General features: G+C 37.8%; 1 protein-coding gene across 1 annotated transcript in view; it reads right to left on the bottom strand.

Moving 5' to 3' along the window:
* WDR49 (WD repeat domain 49) overlaps positions 1-21,445 on the bottom strand; it is a 172,525-nt gene that overhangs the window by 45,511 nt on the left and 105,569 nt on the right. Inside the window, 2 exon segments of the mRNA XM_029213739.1 lie at positions 4,250-4,365; positions 7,477-7,641. Coding sequence (XP_029069572.1) covers positions 4,250-4,365; positions 7,477-7,641 — 281 coding nt within the window.

Genomic DNA, 21,445 nt, shown 5'->3' with positions numbered 1-21,445 from the left:
TCACAGTGACATTTTCCATATCTTGCCTTGTATGCTTCAACTCCCCAACTAGAATGTGATGCCCTTGAAGGAAGGAATCCTGCTTCTTCACTTTCAGTCCATCATTGTTCCTAACTCCATGTTTTCCATCTAGGTGCAGTTTAAAGATATTTGTGGAAAGGAAAGGGGAAAAATCATGGTAAGCTAAAATTCTAAGGTACTGTTAGGTTGATAAATGTGTGGGTTTTTAAGTGTTTCTTCAAGTGCACAAAACTGATTCGTTAGCTTTGACATGACCAACCTACTCATTCATATTATTTATTTAAAAGAATATAATTGATCTCCCAAGATTTAATGACTCCATCTGTAACTCAGGAATGGTGGAAAGAGCATGGACCTTGGCATAGAATTCTAACTCGGCTGCCTGCTAGCCTTGGCCAGGCTACCCAACCTCTTCAAGCCTTGCCTCCCTCTTTGTGAAAGAGAATTGGTAATACTTAGCTTTCTGGCTTACTGTAATGAGAGAATAGATTTGAATAGCTACTCTGCTTTCCTCTAATTCGGAGTGTAATTACTGGGTAATCAATCTCTCTAATCCTCAGATTCCCTGTCTATTCAATAAACATTAATTAAGCCATTCAACAAATATAATTGGGCATCTAATGAGCCCCAGAAACTATATATATATAGCATATGTATATATATATATATATATATATATATGCTTATTAAATGCTCAGTATATATATTCTTAGGTTAAATAAAGTACAGGAAACTAAATAACACAAAGACAAAAGGGGGCATATTTCCGCCCTGGGCGTAAAGAGAAATGTTCTGATGGAGAAGATATATGAATGAGACTTGAAATAGGAATAAACATTAGCCACATGAAGAATATTGGAGAGAGTTCTAGATAAGGGGAGAGAATAAAGGCATGGGGTTGAGAAACAGTATGGTTTGTATGGGAACAGTCTGACAGCAGGTTGTTATTTGAGTTTGGAATGTACACAAGAATGGGTGAGTATGAAGCTCAGAAAAGTCCAGGCCAGAGGGCGTTTCGTGGGTTTTCTTGTAGACACTTTAAAAAGCTTTAAACAGGGAAGTGACATAGACAGATCGCATTGTAGAAAGAAATCACTGTAGAAATCATTAAAATGAGCAAATCTATTTAAGAGGTAAAAGGGAAGCATTACTAGAGGAAAGGACAAATAAGAAGGCTGTGACATTCATGTATGTAGAAATGATGCTCTGAATTATACAGTTTAGTAGTAATAGGAACAGATGTGAAAACATATTTAGAATATAAAATAGATAAGGCTTAGAGACTACTTGGTTGTGAAGTTGAGTGAGAAGGGAAAACCAAGGTGGATGAACAGGATGTCTAGCAATTAACTGAAGCTCCGAATCTAAGAGAAGAAGCAGATTTGGGGAAAGGGAATGAATAATACATTCAGTTTAGAATATGTAGAATTGGGGGTTGCAGTCAGACGCATCCAGGAAGCAAACGGATAAGTGAGCTTGGAGAGAGAAGAGCTGAAGATAGAGATTTGAGATATCTATAAAATATTGCCTACCTTCCGAGAGGAAGCTAAGGATTAAGTTAGATAGTGTATGTAAAGTGGGTAATGCTACAAAGCACTATGAATAAAATAAATTGGATGGCATATTTATGCACCTAACTCAATAAATGTAATTTCTATTCCATCTTGGGCAGAATTATCCGATCAATTTCTTTATTTAAATAAAGCCTAAAGTTAAAGTTACAGTATAACTTAACAGCCTCCTCTGGGTTTTAAAGAAAGCTTAATAAGCTGACGGTCAATCTTCCAGTTATTTCTTCTCAAATCACTAAACTATTATGGAGTTGGCTTAATGGACCATCCTCCCCAAGCCAGAACCAAAAAACCGACCTGTTCTCTCGCCTCTTTTGCTAAATGCCTCTTGGTTAAAAAAAGACCCTGAGAAGATCCTGCAAAATCCATCCTAACGTAAGACCTTCTACTTAGGAAATATAATTTTTAAATTCATCAACATGAAAGTAAAACAATATAATTGAGAATGCATTCATTCAACTTTCAATTCCAACCACAGGGATCCAAGTCCTGACAACCTTGTGGAAGATGGAAAAGATGGAGGAAAATGAGAGGAGTGGTAAGTTTTCCTCCACTCATTTCAATCCTTCCAAAAATTCCTCCCCAAGATTATAGAAAGTGACCACCCACCATGTTGGGGAAGCTAGTAAAGTAGTCTTGTTCAGGTTTCAGAGGTGGCACTAGGCCTCTCTCTGACCAGACAATGACGCTAAAGCTGGCTGCATGCCAAACTGCTGAGGTACACCCAGGCCAGCAGGGGTGGCACCAGCATACATTGTAAACCATTAAATAAAACAGGGAGTAAGTCATGGGACTTCTTGCACCTTGAGGGTCTGGCCAGCCCCCGGGGGCTCAAGGACATTCTCAGACTTAAGAGTTAAGACCAAGGCATTTATGACAACAACCAGAGCTGCAAACTTCCACGTAGGCTGATCGTTATCAGCTTGTGGCCTGGTGCTAAAAGCTGGGCTCCTTTGAGTGGCAAACTGAAGTCTCAGCAATGGAGTGGACGCACCGCCTGGGACCTTCCCAAATGGGACTCCAGATTGCTGTTCAAGGGACTTCCCAGCACTGCTTGGATCTGCATGTAGCTGCTTCCCCAATTCGGTGATGTGTAAACCTGTCTGTATCATTCTTTCTTAGTTAGTTATACTATTCTTTTCTTAATTAGTATACTGCAAACTTTGTTAATTTAATAAACTCTCTCTAAATTCTTGTTTGAGTGTAGAGTGGTTATTTTGCCAGCGAATCCTACTAACCTTGAAACCGAAAGTAAGGCTTTCAGCAAAACACACCAATACAGATCAAATCATTGGGTGTTCTTTTAAACCACTTTTGAATGACTCTATATATCTAATCTTTAAAAATGTCCCCCTGTAACCAATTAAAAAAACTCACATTTGATGCTATTTCTAGCCATGGATGTATAAAAAATATAACTAAGAAAATGGTGTGTCTCCATAGTTTTGACTAACGTTGATTAAGTTTTAAAGTTCTTTTCTGTTACATTCAAAATTTAAAGTGGCTCAGCTGTATATTACACATCTACCCTGCCATGATATTAGAGAACTTCACTTATTCATTGCCATAGGCTAATTATAGAGATCATTAGGCCGTAGTCTGCTGGAGTGGTTATGAGTCATTGATGGATCATGATTGCTTCCAGAGATGTGAAGAAGCTGTGTCTTTCAAAGGTGGGGATGATTAAATCAGTTCTTAATAGTATGTAGAATATACATGCTATTAAGAGCTATAATGAATGAACTATACTTTCTTTACTTATAGTCAAACTACCCCTGAAAACTAAGCTGTGTGTGTGTGTCACTATATTTTCTAGTCTGTGTTTACATTTACATTAGGCAAAAGCCTTCCCTGTGACTGATAAAAATCCCCAAATAAATACTGCTGGTTTTCTAGGTATAAAATCTGATTTAGTCCTACTTCAAACCATTAAGATCATATTTCTATAGTGAATAATCTTGTGCAAATTACCTATTAGAGCAATATTTTGTGAACTGTCGAATTTACGGACAATATATTTTCAAAACACATCACACTTTAATTTTCCTAGTGCTTATACAATGCCATAGAAAAGGCCATTTATGATCCCTTAGTTCTCTCAGGAAAAGAGGAAAGAAAAGTAATTTTCCTTATAATGAATGGAAAAATTGCTCCTTGAGAACAGTAAGTGGGCTGTGAAAGGCCCTTCTCTGCACTGATATGAAGGAGGCGCTAACACAGATTTCAGCAGGCTGTTCCCCTCTTGTGCTGTCATTTAAACTAAGTAACAAGAGAAGAAGGAATGAGTTCCTTTTACAGTTGAAGGAATGCAATTTATACATCAAGAATTTATTGACTATAAAATTTGGGAAACTTTTGGATTTAATCCCCAGGAAGTGGTATTATGTTTCTATCTGGAATGGTTAAAGAAGAAGATTCCCAAAGCCAGGAGAAAGCAAATGTAACACTTCTCAAAGCCACTCAAACTACGTGATCATAAAGTATTTTATTCACAAGCATTCAGTCAATTCCAAATAGAGTTTCACTCACCTAGGTCACCAGTGAGTTAAAGATGCAGAATCAGTCAGGATTTCTATGTTCTTTTTTCCTTTAGATTTTGATTTAAATAAAACTTTCTCCTTTTACCTTCCTACAGTTTTGCATGAAGCACATCATACCTGTCCCAGCCTGTAACCAGGATTTCCTTCTTAAGAACCAGGATGTGTGAAATATCCACAGCTCCTTCTTGCCCAACATTTAGTGTGTGGTGACGATAGCCATTGAGGTCCCAGACCTTCAAGAGAAATAGTAAAATCAGCTTTGAGACAAGAAAAGAAAATGTCTTCTTCAATGAGTACATTAACAGAGTGTAATAGGATTATTTTACACGGTTTTGTTTACATCCTGGACTAGGGTTGATTCACTTGAGATACATAATAATTAAAGAAAATCCTCTCACCATTTGAATTTAGCTATTATATTTATTACTCATTTTGTAACCTTATCAGTCTATTCTAATATTGTTGATTCAAAGACTATAAATAAGTGTATATTTTTTAGGAGGAGACAATACAAAATCATGAAAAGCCACATTTTGGAGTCTGTCAAAATCCTGCTTCTTTCTCAAAGTGTCTTTCTAAATTTTAGTTTCCTCATTTATGACACAGGACCTTTACTCTTCAGGCATGCTTGGAATTTTAAACATCTAATACAGAGCCTGAAATACAGTCATCATGTCCTAGGTTTCCTATCTTCTGCCAATAAAACCTCCTGTTGACAGTGCGTGCCAGACCCAAGCCCACAGAAGCACAAGCAATTCCAGTTTACCTCCTCAGGCAGTGGGTGAGGATGTAGACCTGATGGGTGTACTTTAAGAGAGAAGGTCATTAGGTCACCAGCAGTTAAAACTAAGCCCTGCTATGAAACATTATTGGTTCATCATCAAAGAGCAAGTTGGCACCTTCTATCAAGATTAAAACACATATACACTTTGCCTCAAAAATTCAACTTCTAGAAAATCATCACACAGAGACACTCATATGTATGAAATGACATATTTTGAAGGATATTCTGGATGCTTTGTTTACAAAAGCTAAAGATTTAAATCAACTTAACTGCTCACTAACAAGAGACTGAACATCAGAATATGGAATATCTACAGTAGCATATAATGTAACTATTAAGAAGAATGAGTCACCTCCAAGCGTCCAAGCTTTGCCCAGAGTCGACCAGCTATGGAAATTTAAAGCAAGTTGCTTTATCTCCTTGGGCTTCAGTTTCCTCCTCTGGTATAATAATAGTGCCAACCACGTAGAGGTGTGTGTGTGTAAAGTGCCTAGCACAGTGCCTGGCTCATAGTAACCATGCGATAAAATTTAACTAACATCATTATTGCTGTTGTTTGCATTCATATGAATCAATGTCCAATACAGGAAAATGCAGAGCAGCATGGACAATGGACTCTGCCACTGAGAAAAAAATGGTGCTCATGGTCTAGAAAGATGTACAAGAAACTAGTACCACTGGTAGCCACAAGGGAGGAGCTGGGAACAGGGGTAAGAAAGAGACTTTCTCTTCACTGTATATCCCTTTTATGTTTAAAATTTTATTGTGTGCATACATTATTCAAAACAATTAATTTAAAAACAGACACTTCAAAACCGTGATAAATAGGGCAATACTTTTAAATCTTTGATTGCATAGGTACTGGGTTTTAGATTCTAAATTATAAATGAGATTGGAAAATATCATTCATTCTTGTTTCTTCATAGAATATGTCCAGCGCAGCTCAACCTTGATTTATGCATCCTACATACCTACACTGAAATTGTCAAAGTTCAGAATTCTGTTGTGCTATTGTGAGAAAGATAAATGTACCTTCAAAAGCTGTGACTGTAATACTAAATTCACATTAACTTCTAACATGTCAAGGCTTGAGCTGAGACATTGAGGGGTATACATGCTCTTCACCCACAAAAAAGTATTGTAAAGACCTGACTGTCTCCAGATCCTATCAAGCTGTGACCCTTAGCTGGGACCATTTTTGCAACCATCTACAAGTCTGCCCTATCCTAGACTCTATGACCAGTTATTCCCAAGATAGGGATAAAAATAATCTAATCCATTCCCTTCATTTTTCACTTCAGCCTTGTATCCAAGGACTGGTAAGTGGGATTCTCACTTGTTCCTTTTGCCTAAGCCACTGTCTAATACTCCAGTTCCAGTTATTCTTGTTTTATTCTACCTTGACTTATTAGGATTGGGATTATCCCATTACCTTCCCACATTTTACCAGTTCTCCCATGAACTAGATTACTTTACTTAAACACATTCTCCCAGTCCATACCTCATGCCATTACCCTTCCCAGAGGCCACGTTCTGCTGATTTCTAGAGATTCTCACTGCAACATGCTTCACACTGACCACTGCAGCCTGGAATCTCCCGGAATACTTGCCCCCAACTTCCATAATATTCTACCTACATATCCAGGTAGCTTTCCACTAACCTCCCATGCAGCCTACCTGAATGCATCTTACAACCTAACACAGAAGGTACATCTAATTAACAGCCTTCTGACCCCAGTTAGGACAGAAATTTGAGAACCATTCAAAGCTTATTCAAGAAACTGCCTTCTGTTGCCTCAGAGTGTCACAAGTCATCTCTCATCCAACACTGTCATCTCTCTTGAAGCTGAGAACAGAGAAGATTCACTGGTAAGCATGATTTCAGATTGTAAGTATCTAGTTTGGCCTGAAATTTTGATCACCTTTGCAAAGTAAAATACCACTTTCCTCCCAGAAGAAATTAATAATAGTTACAAAATTTAAAAACTGAGAGGATGAGATAGTGTTAGTTTAGGATGGATAATAAATAAAATTATGATTGTTCTTCCTGCTTTCCTTCTTTACTGTCTTATTACCTTCACATAAAAATGCAGATTACAAAATGGGTAACTTCTAAATATTCATTTTCCAAAAAATTTACATCTATGCAATTTTTAAAGTTTACTTACTTGCCCTGATTTCTCATTTTATATACCAAAAAAAAAAAACAAAAGAAAGAAAGAAAAATGAAAACTAGAGACATTAGCTGAAGCACATGAAAATTATTCAGGCTTCTTATTCCCCAGAGTGGTCCTCTATGGCTTTCTGAAATAAGTAAGCCAAGTTGTGTTTTGATTCTAAATAATTTATTCAGAAAAACCATTTATTCATTTTTCCTCAGAGGTTTATTTTCCTAACAGCTTTGTTATTAGATGGTTTGGGTTATTTAGCTCTTCTTATCTTCTCATCTCTCTTCTTGAAAGGCCAAAAATACCAACACAAATATAGCCAAAGCTGTGTCTCCTCACACAATATTTTAGCCCCCTCATATCTGGATAGAAAAGCGTCACTGTGTTCGCACCTTTACAGTCCCATCTGTGCTGCCAGTCAAAAGCCGTGTCTCATTTGCATCGAGGGCCATTGTGCTGATTTCTGCATTGCCATGGCAACCAGTAAACTGTTTGATTTTCTGCCCAGTGTCTATCATCCAGAAGGAAATCGTCGACCCCGCATCAGTACTGATTACCTACAAGAAAATAACACTGTAGAGAAATTAAATATAGTTCCAGAATCCACCATTTTTATTTAAATAAAATATCCAGCCTGTGCATTTCCACCAGTGAGATTCCCCCAACAGTGACAATTTCGTAATGTATTTGCTTTCTTTTTATTAAGCTGATAACATTTCAATTTCTAGGCCAGAACTGAGGTAATGAAGTCATGATTCTCTTTATCAGAGAAGATAGGAATCTTCTTTCCTTACCCAGCTTAGTGTCTAGAGGCCATCCTGAAATCGAATCCTACTGAAATAAACTTATAAATCTTTCACATTTAGATGAGAAACTTGATTTTATCAGTCATGATGTTCCGACACTATTTACTATATGAAAAGAAACCTTTTATTATATATTAGCTTCCATTTAGCATTCAGAAAATAAAGCACTACCAGCCATTATGGGGAAAAGTTCATTTCAGCAAGTTGCTAGAGTTACTGCTTCTAATGCCATTAGTCCCTTTTTTTCCTCAAGGTACTGTGTATATTTTTACAACTAACACAATTTTTGATGGGTCACTACAAACAAAGAACACAGGAAGGTTAAATATAAATCTGCATATACACTCCAAGAGGAAGGCAACCAAACAAATGCAAGAAGGGATAGGATTATATATAATAGTTCCATAGTAAGAAATTTAATAGTGTCAAGTAGACTGCTAATTTCAGCTCTAGGTATTTAGGCATCCTTTAAGAGATTTATAGGTTAAAACTACCTTGCCCATATGACTTTCGGACCCAAAGGCATGAAAGAAAAAACAAAAAAAACACTAAACATAAAAATGTGTAGATAGAAAGTTGCCTGAAGCAATATCTAGATTTTAAGAAAATTTAAAGTGCATCTTTACCCACTTAGGTATTGATTACCAATGTATAAATATAAAAGTATTAAGAATATGTTAAAATGTCACATTTTCATAATTAAATGGGTTAAAGTTTATCAAATATATGTTCGGAAGGCCTGGATAACTGGCTGTCATACATGTATTCACTCATTCATTCACTCATTCATTCACTCTACAGGCATTCACTGAACGTCCACTGGGTGCCAGCTCCATGGGGGCAGTGGGGCTTCACTGATGCATCCCTGCTCTCAAGGGGTCTATAGTCTAGGCTTGTACACTAGAATCACTTTAAAAATCACAGTTGTGTACCAGACCAGAGACTCAGACTTGATTGGATCAGGCAGTGGAATTTTTAAAGAGCTCTGCAGGTTATTTAAGTATGCAACCGGGTCAGGTACTACTGGGCTAGAGGGAGAAACAGACAAGAAGTAAATCAATGCCCAACAATCCTACAAGTTTAGAGGTATCACTCCTGGGTGATCTGGGGGCACAGAGAGTAAAACCACAAATCCATTCATTGGAGTGGGGAATGGGGATAAAATGTGAGGAGGATCAATCAGGGGTTGAAGATAGGAACATGTATTTATTGAGTGCCAAGCCCTTTACACCCACTACTGCATTTGATCTTTAAAGAAACTCTGTAAAATTATGTTATCACCCTCTCTCTACCAGTGATTAACTTGAGATTCTAATCAGTTAAGTACCATTCCCAAGCTTATATAACGAGGTTTGAATCCTGGGCCTTCTCTGACAGACACATCATAAGGCCTTCCTCTATTTCAGCATCCTACCCCAGATAATTAAGAGTGATGAGAAGACAGAACTTGGAGGCTATTCCAAGCATGAGAAACAGTAAGAAGTGTAATGGAGCCAGAGTACAGACGATGAGATAAATGGTGGAATATCAGGTGAAGAAGCAAACTGACGACAGATATTTGAAATCCCTAATGAGCAATGCCAGAGAATAATGGGTAGTGTGTATTGTTTTTTTTTTAAACTGGGAAAGGGTTCATGGCTTTCATTGGTTATCAGTGGCATGTATGACTCAAAATAAAATTAGGAACAATCTCTTTGTTCTTAATAAGGAGGAGAGAGATATTGCATTTTTGTTGGTTGGTTTGTGAAGGTACCTCTGGCAGCAGTGTGGAAAACAAACAGGTTGTGAGAAGACCATTTAGAGGCTGCTGTATCAGTCCAAGTGGAGATGCTCACCTGAGACAGTAGTCCCAGAGGTAAAAAAGAAGAGGAGGGACTGAATGAAAGGGTCACCGTTTAGCAATCTTTATGCCTCAGCAAAGAACTGATCGTGAGTGTGGGAGCTCTCACAGACCTTTTTTCCCCTGATATTACAACTCTTAATCAGACAATTTCTTAAATGATGTAAAACTATGTCTATGCCACACATTTTCTCTCTGTGAAATCAAAAGTAGCTTCAAAGTTTAATTACCGTTATTAAGCTACAGTGAAATTTCTAGAACAAAAGACCTGGATCTTCATAATAATGTGACCTAACACTTTAATTATCATTCCATGTAACTGTGTTTCTATTTGTTTTGGTTTGTGCAATATGCATGGTGGTTAAGCACTGGCTCAAGCCAGCATGCCTGAGTTTAAATGTCAGTGTCTGACCTTGGATTCATTACTTAATCTCTCTAAGCTTCAGTTTCCTCACCTATAAACCAGAGAGAATCATTGTCACTACCTTAAACCATTTTTAAGAGGTTGAAGTAAGCTAATATTTGTAAAGCATTTAGCACAGTTCATGGCATACAATAAATGTCATAAAAGTTATCTAGCGTTACTATCCTATTCAAGCTTAATCACCTGACCTTTTATTTGGACTCATATCCCTTTTCATATCCGAATCAATTTAAGACAAACATTTAATGTCTTGTTTTCTTCCAACCATGAGAGTGAATGTAGACAGCTACATTTCAGAAACCAGCTTTTAAGATGTACGTTGAAATTTAAAATTATATCACACTTGGAATTTTCTCACATAACTATTTAAGAATTTGGATTGTATTCATTAAAGATAAAGCCATGAAAACATAATATTCCAAGCATGAGTAAAAATTCTGATAGTCATCTTTGAAGAAAAGGTTAGGGGATTTTATGATTTCAATTCAAAAAGCGTTTATTGAGCATCTATTATATGCTAGGCATTTCAGTACTAAAAGATGGGTATTCCCTGATAGAAACAAAAAAGGCAAAATAAAGTAAACAATGTTCAAAGAAAGACTTGCTTACTTGTTTAAGACTGGCATCACGCACATTACAAAGCATTTCATCATCCACTCACCACTTTTATCTAATGTAGACATTCGATCAAGAATTAGTAACCTCTGCTTTTTGCTATTTTGCACTCTCCCTCCTCTGCCTTACCTGGCTAAACCCCAACATACTGTTCATCACTTTTCAGCACTTTACTCATTTCACAATTTCTCACGAAATCTGAATCAATAATGACAACAGTGTACAGCCAGTCAGATTTCATTTTATGGCAATCTACCTTAAGGCTCAGTCTTCAGGAAAACAACGTGTTGAAATGCAAGGACCGACTATGTCACAAACACACACCTGGTATTAACCAGAATCTGCTCAAACTATGACAATATCAGAATACAAGAATAACAAGGCAGGTGAAAAGATGTTCAATGTCAAGTGAGAGAGGAGGGCGTTTACCATCACTTAGCAGATGAAGTGGTTTGACTACAGGACCGTGAGCACCGTGTTTTTCGCAAGCTGTTTTTATCTGCAATAAACTCCAGGAATAAGTATTGGCATCATATTTATATGTCACATTTTGATGATACCAAGTCCCTTTAAGTTTTCAGTTTCCTCTTGGCTGCTTCTTATCAGATGACACCTTAACCTTTGAGGACAGGGCCTTGGCGTCTGCAGAGCAGAAACGGCACTTTCCTAATAACTACACTTCAGTGCAAATGGACCCTGTGAGCAAATCGTTCTGATGGAGGCACGCTCCCCCTTATGTACCTGAGTTAAAAACTGTTTAGGAACATATGGGTCTTTTTTGTCTCTCTCATCTGAAGCTGTCACAGCCAATCAGACAATTCTAAGATATGTGAGGCTCTATCCATGTCCCCTAATTGTCTTTTTGCTATTCCAACAAAAATAAGCACTTCTGTTCTCTTTTATATGCATCTTAAATTCTAGGTCTAAGCAAGAAAAACCAAAAATTGCAGCAGCAAATATTGCTGGCTACCAAGGGATCAGGACATTTGACTTAATTGCTGTTTATAATTTTATTTTTTTAAGTCAGTGCTGTTTGTGGTCCCATAATATAAAGCAGGTTGTCTCCTTTATTTCTATTTCGCATCAAATCTCTAGAAGTTACTTACCAGTAAGTAGTGAAGTGAGGAGAATGATAATATCTCAGAGTACTGGTACAAAGAATTCAAATATTTTAAGGCAGCCATTCTCTATTTATAAATCTTATTTGTCAGAATATCACTTCTTTGTAGATTAATTTGTAATTGGATCTTTCAGACTCATTCCTTTAGTTTGTCAAACCCCTACCGTATGCAAGGCACAGGATCTAGGCATTGGGGATCCAACAGTAAAATATTCCTGCCCTTATATTTAGTGAGGGAAGAGGGGAGAGATGCAACTAAATGAGAAGAAAAGCATGCACACACACACACACACACACACACACACAAACACACACACAATGTTTAGCAGTGATAAGCGTTATAGAGAAAAATATAACCAAGAAGGAGGTAGAGATCACTGAGAGTGGGTGAAAAGCTGGGGGCTCTGGGAAGGTTTCCCTGAGGAATTATTTGAAGAAAGACACAGAGGTCAGGGAGGGAGCCATGCAGATACCTGGGTGAAGAGAGTCCCAGGAAAAGGAAACAGCAACACAAAAGCCCTGAGACAGAGTGTCCTTGGTATGTTCAAGGACTAGAAAGGAGGCCAGCAAGGCTTAGGCAGTATGAATAACGGGAAGGACCATGGGCTGTGACCGCCTGTGATCATTATACAGGTGCTCAGAACAGTCCCCCAATCAGTAGGCACCCACAGGGATTAGAGTATGAAGTCAAAAAGTATCATTTCCCTTTTTTGGGGTAATTTTATTTAGCTTTTACTCCCGCTTTGTTCTATGTATCTTTATACCTTTATACACAATATTCTTTGTCTTTCACAGAAAATCTACACAGGAGGTATTATAATTCTTATTTTACACATAAGAAAACATTGCTTAGAGAAATTCAATTACTTGCTCAATGGAAAGCATTAGGAACTCTGACTCTAAAACTTCACCACGTCCCTCCTTCTAAAAAATTGCTAAGAAAAACTACTTCAAAAAATAGTTGAGACTGCATTGGACTTGCAGGTCCTGGTGCTGCAAGCTTGGAAGTTGTCACTCCATCCTAACAGTGAGTAAAAACCTGGAAAAGCTGAAAGATCAACAACTCCTCTTAGATCAGTAAGACAAGTGAGGTCACAGGGCAGATCACTGCCCTCCAAATTGGAGAGACCAACAGGCAGATCGAGAAAATCACAACCTACCAGAGCAGAAACTCATGAACTGAAAGCTCCCCAGGAAACAGAGCCAAGAGAGGAAAACCTGAACTGTAACTTACGAATCACTGGAGGCTCAAAGTGGATAAGTGTGAGAGTTAAAAATTCTGGGAGCTGGTGATAGGGGAGCCTCCACAAGTTTATGAGTTTTATTTTGAGGTTATGGACCAGGTTCTCCCTATAAATATTAGAGAAAAATCCCCTCATGCTCTGGCAGGGTCAGAGGGAAGGGAACAGCTTCAAAATATGTCAGACAGCTCTGTTCTTCTTAACAAGGTCTGCCCTCGGGAGAAAATGTTTAACAGAGCCTAACTTGCTGGGGTTTCATCAGAGCCTAACTGATAGCCTTCTTGTTTCACCGAAGGGTGGAAGACAACTGAGAAGCATAGGTGAAGTGCACAGTCCAGAGGCACAGGCTCACTAAAAGACTGCGACCTAATCACAGAACTACAGAATACTCCCACCCCCGCCACCTGGCCACCACATCTCGAAAGGCCTGTTTACGTCAGTCCCTTTGGCCCAGCACAACATGTCCGACTATGAAGAAAATTTACAAAACATACTAAAAGGCAAAATAACATAGTCTGAAGAAATAGAGCAAGCATCAGACTCAGACATGGCAGAGATGTTAGAATGATCAGATCTGGAATTCAAGACAACTAATGTTAATACGCTAAGGGGTCTAATGGGTAAAATAGACAGCTTGTAAGAACAAATGGGTTGGGTAACATAAGCAGAGAAATGGAAATCCTTAAGAAGAATCAAGAAGAAATGCTAGAGCTAGATCAAAAATATGGTAACAGAAATGAAGCATGCCTTTGATGGGCTTACTAGTAGACTGGATATGGCTGGGGAAAGCATCTCTGAGCTTGAGGATAAATCAGAAACCTCAGAAACTGAAAAGCAATGCGAGCAGAGACTGAAAAAAAAAAATACAGTATCCAAGAACGGTGGGACAACTAAACAAGGTGTAACATTCACATAATGAGAATACCAGAAGGAGAAGAAAGAAAGGAATAGAAGAAATACTTGAAACAATAATGACTGAGAACTTCCCCTAATTAGTGTTGGACATCAAACCACAGATTCAGGAAGCTCACATAACACCAGGAAGGATAAATGTAAAAAAACTACACCTAGGTATATCATATTCAAACTACAGAAAATCAAGGATAAGGAAAAGATCTTGAAAGAAGCCAGTGCAAAAAGATACCTACCTTACCTACAAAGGAACAAAGATAAGAATTACACCCGACTTCTCAGAAAACATGCAAGCAAGAAGGGATTGGAGTGAAATTAAAGTGCTGACAGCAAAAAGTCACCAACCCAGAATTCTGTATCCTGCAAAAACAACTAAAAATAAAGGAGAAATAAAGACATTCTCAGACAAAGAAAAATTGAGGGAATTTGTTGCCAGTAGACCTGACTTCAAAATAGACTAAAAGACGTTCTTCAGAGAAAAGAAAATTATATAGGTCAGAAAATTGGATCTACAAAAAGAAAGGAAGAATATTGAATAGGAATATGTGAAGATTAAAAAAAACTTTTGTTTTAACCTTAATTGACCTAATAGGTAACAGTTTGCTCAAACCAATAATGGCAACAATGTATTAAATTATATATTTAATATGTATTATGTATATACATAATGTGTAATTATGTATATAATTAAATTATGTACTTAAGGGAAATGAATGACAGCAATGATACAAGGGACAAGAGGGAGGAATTAGATTATTTTATTAGTATAAGGTACTAACACTACCTGTGAAACAATATAGTGTTATTTGAAAGTAGACTTGGATTAGTTATAAATGTATATTGAAAACTCCAGGGCAATCTAAAGAAAGTTTTAAAAATATATATATATGACTGATAATGCTAAGAAAGGAAAGGAAACAGAGTCATTTAAAATACTCAATTAAAACCACAAGAGGCAAAAAAAAATGTAAAAGACAAAAATAGGAGCAAAGAATAAGGGCAACCAACAGAGAACAGTAACAAATATGGTAGATATTAATCCAACTCTATCAATATTAATCCAACTGTATCAATAATCACTTAAAATGTCAAAGGTCAAAATGTACAAATCAAGTCAAATTGTCAGAGCAGATCAAAGATAAGACCAACTATATATATGTAGTCTAAAAAAAACCCACTTGTGGGTCTCTTGTAGACAGTATATATATAGGTCTTCTTTCTGTATCCATTCAGCAAGCCTGTGTCTTATGGTTGGAGCATTTAATCCATTCACATTTAAGGTAATTATCGATATGTATGTTCCTATTACCATTTTCTTGTTTTGGGTTTGTTTTTGTAGGTCCTTTTCTTCTCTTGTGTTTCCCACTTAGAGAAATTCCTTTGGCATTTGTTGTACAGCTGGTTTGACGGTGCTGAATTCTCTTAGTTTTGCTTGTCTATAAAGCTTTTGATTTCTCCATTGAATGTGAATGAAATCCTTGCCGGGTAGAGTATCCTTGGTTGTAGTTTCTTCCCTTTCATCATTTTAAATATATAGTGCCACTCCCTTCTGGCTTGTAGAGTTTCTGCTGAGATATCAGCTGTTAACCTTATGGGAGTTCCCTTTTAAGTTATTTGTTGTTTTTCCCTTGTTGCTTTTAATAATTTTTCTTTGCCTTTAATTTTTGTCAGTTTGATTACTATGTGTCTCAATGTGTTTCTCCTTGGGTTTATCCTGCCTGGGACTCTCTGTGCTTCCTGGAGTTGGGTGGCTATTTCATTTCCTATGTTAGGGAAGTTTTCAACTATAAACTCTTCAAATATTTTCTCAGGTCCTTTCTCTCTCTCTTCTCCTTCTGGGACCCCTATAATGCAAATGTTGTTGCATTTAATGTTGTCCCAGAGGTCCCTCAGGCTGTCTTTATTTCTTTTGATTCTTTTCTCTTTATTCTGATCTATGGCAGTGAATTCCACCATTCTGTCTTCCAGGTCACTTATCCATTCTTCTGCCTCAGTTATTCTGCTATTGATTCCTTCTAGTGTATTTCTCATTTCAGTTATTGTATTGTTCATCTCTGTTTGTTTGTTCTTTAATTCTTCTCGGTGTTTATTCTTTAATTCTTCTAGGTCTTTGTTAAACATTTCTTGCATTTTCTCGATCTTTGCCTCCATTCTTTTTCCGAGGTCTGGGATCATCTTCACTATCATTATTCTGAATTCTTTTTCTGGAAGGTTGCCTATCTCCACTTCATTTAGTTGTTTTTCAGGGGGTTTATCTTGTTCGTTCATCTGGTACATATCCCTCTGCCTTCTCATTTTGTCTATGTTTCTGTGAATGTGGTGTTCATTCCACACGCTGCAGGATTGTAGTTCTTCTTGCTTCTGCTGTCTGCCCTCTGGTGGATAAGGCTATCTAGGAGGCTTGTGCAAGTTTCCTGATGGGAGGGACTGGTGGTGGGTAGAGCTGGGTGTTGCTCTGGTGGGCAGAGCTCAGTAAAACTTTAATCTGCTTGTCTGCTGATGGGTAGGGCTGGGTTCTGTCCCTGTTGGTTGTTTGGTCTGAGGCAACCCAACACTGGAGCCTAGCCGGCTCTTTGGTGGGGCTAATGGCCAACTCTGGGAGAGCTCACACTAAGGGGTACTTTCCAGAATTTCTTCTACCAGTGTCCTTGTCCTCATGGTGAGCCACAGACACCCCCCCGCCTCTGCAGGAGACCCTCCAACACTAGCAGGTAGGTCTGGTTCAGTCTCCTATGGGGTCACTGCTCCTTCCCCTGGGTCCCGATGTGCACACTACTTTGTGTGTGCCCTCCAAGAGTGGGGTCTCTGTTTTCCCCAGTCCTGTTGAAGTCCTGCAATCAAATCCCACTAGCCTTCGAAGTCTGATTCTCTAGGAATTCCTCTCCCTTTGCTGGACTCCCAGGTTGGGAAGCCTGACATGAGGCTCAGAACCTTCACTCTAGTGGGTGGACTTCTGTGGTATAAGTGTTCTCCAGTCTGTGAGTCACCCACCCAGCAGCTATGGGATTTGATTTTACTGTGATTGCACCCCTTCTACTGTCTTATTGTGGCTTCTCTTTTGTCTTTGGATGTGGGATATCTTTTTTGGTGAGTTCCAGTGTCTTCCTGTTGATGATTGTTCAGCAGTTAGTTGTGACTCCGGTGCTCTAGCAAGACGGAGTGAGCGCACATCCTCCTACTCTGCCATCTTGAACCAATCTTCAAAAAAAAATTTTTAAATCAACTCCAACAATGCATCAGAAGAATTTGGTTTGTTCAACTTCTGAAAACTAATTAATGTAAACCAGGGGGCCCCAACCCCTGGGTCTGTAAGGAACCAGGCTGCACAGCAGAAGGTGAGCAGCGGGCAAGCAAGCAAAGTTTCATCCGCTACTCCTCATCACTCCCCAGCACTCACATAACCACCTGAACCATCCCCCACCCCCACCCCCACCCCATCCGTGGAAAAACTGTCTTCCACGAAACCAGTCCCTGGCGCCAAAAAGGTTGGGTAATGCTGATGTAAACCATCATATCAATAGGCTTAAAAAGAAAAATCACATGATTATATCAACAGATGCAAAAAAAAAAAAACCCATGACAAAATCCAACACCCACTTATGATTAAAAACTCTCAGTAAAATAAGAATAGAGGGGAACTTCCTTCACTTGACAAAAAATATCTACAAAAAACATGGAGCTACTATCATACTTAATAGTGAGAATCTTGACTCTTTCTTACTAAGGTCAGGTACAAGGCAAGGATGTTCCCTCTCATCACTCCTTTTCAACATTATATGGAAGCTCTGCCTAATGCAATAAGACAAGTAAAGGGGAAAAGGCATAAAGGTTGGGAACAAAGAAATAAAACTGTCTTTGCTAGCAGATAACATGATCCTCTATGTAGAAAATCTTAAAGAATTGACCAAAAAAATCTCCTGGAGCTAAGAAGCGATTATTGCAGGATTGCAGGATACAAAGTTAATATACAAAAGTCAATCATTTTCCTATACAGCAGGAATGAACAAGAGGAATTTGGAAATAATATCACAATACAATTTACATTAGCATCCACAAAGCTGAAATAATATAAATCTAATAAAATATGTAGAAGATCTATATGAGGTAAAGTAAAAAACTCTGATGAATGAAATCAAAGACTAAATAAATGAGAGATATTCCATGTCCATGGTCAGGAAGACTTAATATTGTCCAGATCTCAGTCCTTTCCAAGTTAATCTATATGTTTCATGCAATTCAAATCAAAACCCCAATAAGTTACTTTGTGGATGGATATCAACAAACTGATCTAAAGTTTACAGAGAAAGACCACATACTCAGATGTAGCAACACAATATTGCAGAAGAAGAACAAATCAGAGGATTGACACTACCTGACTTCACAACTTACTATAAAGCTGCAATAATCAAGACAGTATGATATTGGTAAAAGAACAGACAACCAGATCAGTAGAACAAAATAGAGAGCACAAAATTAGACTACATAAATATAGTCAACTGATCTTTGACAAAAAAGCAAAGGCAATACAATGGAGAAAAGATAATCTTTTCAACAAATGGTCCTTGAACAACTGGACATCCACATATAAAAATATGAATTTGGACACAGACTTTACACCTTTCACAAAAACTAACTTGAAATGGATCACAGACCTAAATATAAAACACAAAACTATAAAACTCAAAGAAGATAACATAGGAGAAAATTTAAATAACCTTGGGTTTGATGATGAATTTTTAGATAAAACACCAAAGGTATAGTACATGAAAAAATAATTGAAAGCTAGGCTTCATTAAATTTAAAATTTTCTGCCCTGCAAAAGACACTGTCAGGAGAATAAAAAGACAAGCCAAGATCGGGAAAAAATATTTTCAAAAGACATATTTGATGAATCACTGTTACCCAAAATACACAAAGAACACTTAAAATTCAACAATAAGAAAACAAAAAACCCAATTAAAAAAATGGGCCAGAGACATTAACAGACACCTCACTAAGGAAGGTAAACAAATGGCAAGTAAGCATTTGAAAAGATACTTCCCATCATATGTCATCAAGGAAACACAAAGTAAAACAAAAATGTGATACTACACATCTATTAGAGTGGTCTAAATCTAGAACACCGACAACACCAAATGCTGACAAGGACGTGGAGCAATAGGAACTCTCATTCTTTGATGGTGGGAAAGTAAGATGGTACAGCCACTTTAGAAGGCAATTGACAATCTTTTTACAAAACTAAATATACTCTTACCATATAATCCAGCCACCATGCTGTTTGATGTTTACCCAAAGGGGCTGAAAACTCATGTCCACACGAAAGCCTGCACACAGATGTTTATAGTTGCTTTATTCATAATTGCCAGTACTTGGAAGCAACTAAGATGTCCTTCAGCAGGTGAATGGATAAATAATCTGCGGTACATCCATACAATGGAATATTATTCAGTGTTCTAAAAAAATAAGCTATCAAGACATTAAGATATGTAGAGGAAATGTAAATGCATACTACTGAGTAATAGAAGCCAATCTGAAAAGTCTACATACTGTATTCCAATTATATGACACTCTGAAAAAACTAAACTATGTAGACAGTAAAAATATCAGTGGGTGCCAGGGGTTAGGGGAGGTGGGATAAACAGGTGGAGCACAGAGGATTTTTATGATGCTATAATGATGGACACGTCATTATACATTTGTCTAAACTCTTAAAGTATATAACACCAAGAGTGGACCCCTTATATAAACTGTGATTACACTTGATGGTAAGGATGTGTCAATATAGTTTTATCAAGTGTAACAAATATACCATTCTACTGGGGAATGTGGATAAAGGAAGAGGTTATGCATGTGAGGGACAGGAGTATACGGGATGTTTCTGTACTTTGTTCTTAATTTTGCTATGAACCTAAAAATGCTCTTTAAAAAAAATTTTTTTTAAATAGTCTTAAAAAAATAGCTGAGGGGCCTCCCTGGTGGTGCAGTGGTTGAGAGTCTGCCTGCCGATGCAGGGGACACAGATTCGTGCCCCGGTCCGGGAAGATCCCACATGCCACGGAGCGGCTGGGTCCGTGAGCCATGGCGGCTGAGCCTGTGCGTCCGGAGCCTGTGCTCCGCAACGGGAGAGGCCACAACAGTGAGAGGCCTGCGTACCGCAAAAAAAAAAAAAAAACAACAAACAAACAAACAAAAATAGCTGAGACTGTGTTAATGAGAGAGGCTGAGGAAAGGGTGATCTTTTATCCTGCTGATGGATTTAATGCACCTTTTATGCAGAAAATTTGACAACATCCGTCAAGTTTACTGTCATAAATACTCTCTGACCCACTAATTCCAGTTCTAGAAATTTATCTCACAGATATTTCCTCACTAGTGCCAAAATTTGTGCATTCAAGGTAAAAAATTACTACATTATTTGTAATACAAAAATACTGGAATCCATCTAAATGCCCATAAGAACTGATTAATAAAGTTTGGCACACCCATTTAATAGAATACCATGCAGCTGACAAAAAGAAAGAGGATACTCTGGATAAGGAGATAAATAAAATGATCTTTCGGCTGTATTGTTGGGTGGAAAATCAACGTACAGAGCAGTGTTTCTGTGCAAAGAGCAATTAAAATAATAAATATTCTTAAATATTAAGAATTATTATATACATCTATTTAAAAGTGAGTATACATATTTACTTGTATATGAATACAACAGCCCTTAAAGGGTTGCTCATGGATCTCATGAACTGGTTGCCTCCAGGGAAGGAAACTGGTAGGTAAAAACAGGGATAAGAGGAAATTTTCACTGTATACCCTTTGTCCATTTGAGTTTTATAACACTGAAATGTATTATTCCTTCTAAGAAATCACATTTAAATAAGTGTGTGTGTGTGTGTGTGTGTGTGTGTGTGTGTGTGGGTTTAACCTTAAGGCTAGGGTGTTTCCCACAACTCCATCAAGTGACCAGAGCTCATAGCCTCAGTATTGACATGTAACCAAGGACAGCCTTAAGCTGACCAGTGAAAAAAAGCCACGTTAACTGAAGGCTGGTCACTTGGAGCCCAGCAGTAAGCAGGCAAAGAGAAAGTTTTCACTCGTGTTCATCCAGTTCTGTTCAATTAGAAGCTCATTGATTTTGCCTTAAATACAAGCACCGAAGAGGTGCTTTGTAAGGTGGGGATAAATTTCCCTCAAGCTTGTCCCCTTCCCTCTGCTCAGATATTACAATTCCCACAGGAACTACCAATTGAATTGGTTAGATTCTCAAATATCTCAATTCCCCCAAAATCGTATGCAGAAACGAGGACAGGAGATGCACTGTCACTAAAAAATTATACCCCAGTCCCATTTTTAATGAATGATTGGCATCATGTTACCTGTGAGAGTGTGAGAGTTGGTCCTCAAGAAAA

Source organism: Monodon monoceros, unplaced genomic scaffold (assembly GCF_005190385.1).
Source record: "Monodon monoceros isolate NGI ecotype Baffin Bay Population unplaced genomic scaffold, NGI_Narwhal_1 Super_Scaffold_11, whole genome shotgun sequence".
NCBI classification, from domain to species: domain Eukaryota; kingdom Metazoa; phylum Chordata; class Mammalia; order Artiodactyla; family Monodontidae; genus Monodon; species Monodon monoceros.
This window is presented reverse-complemented; position numbering and strand designations above follow the sequence as displayed.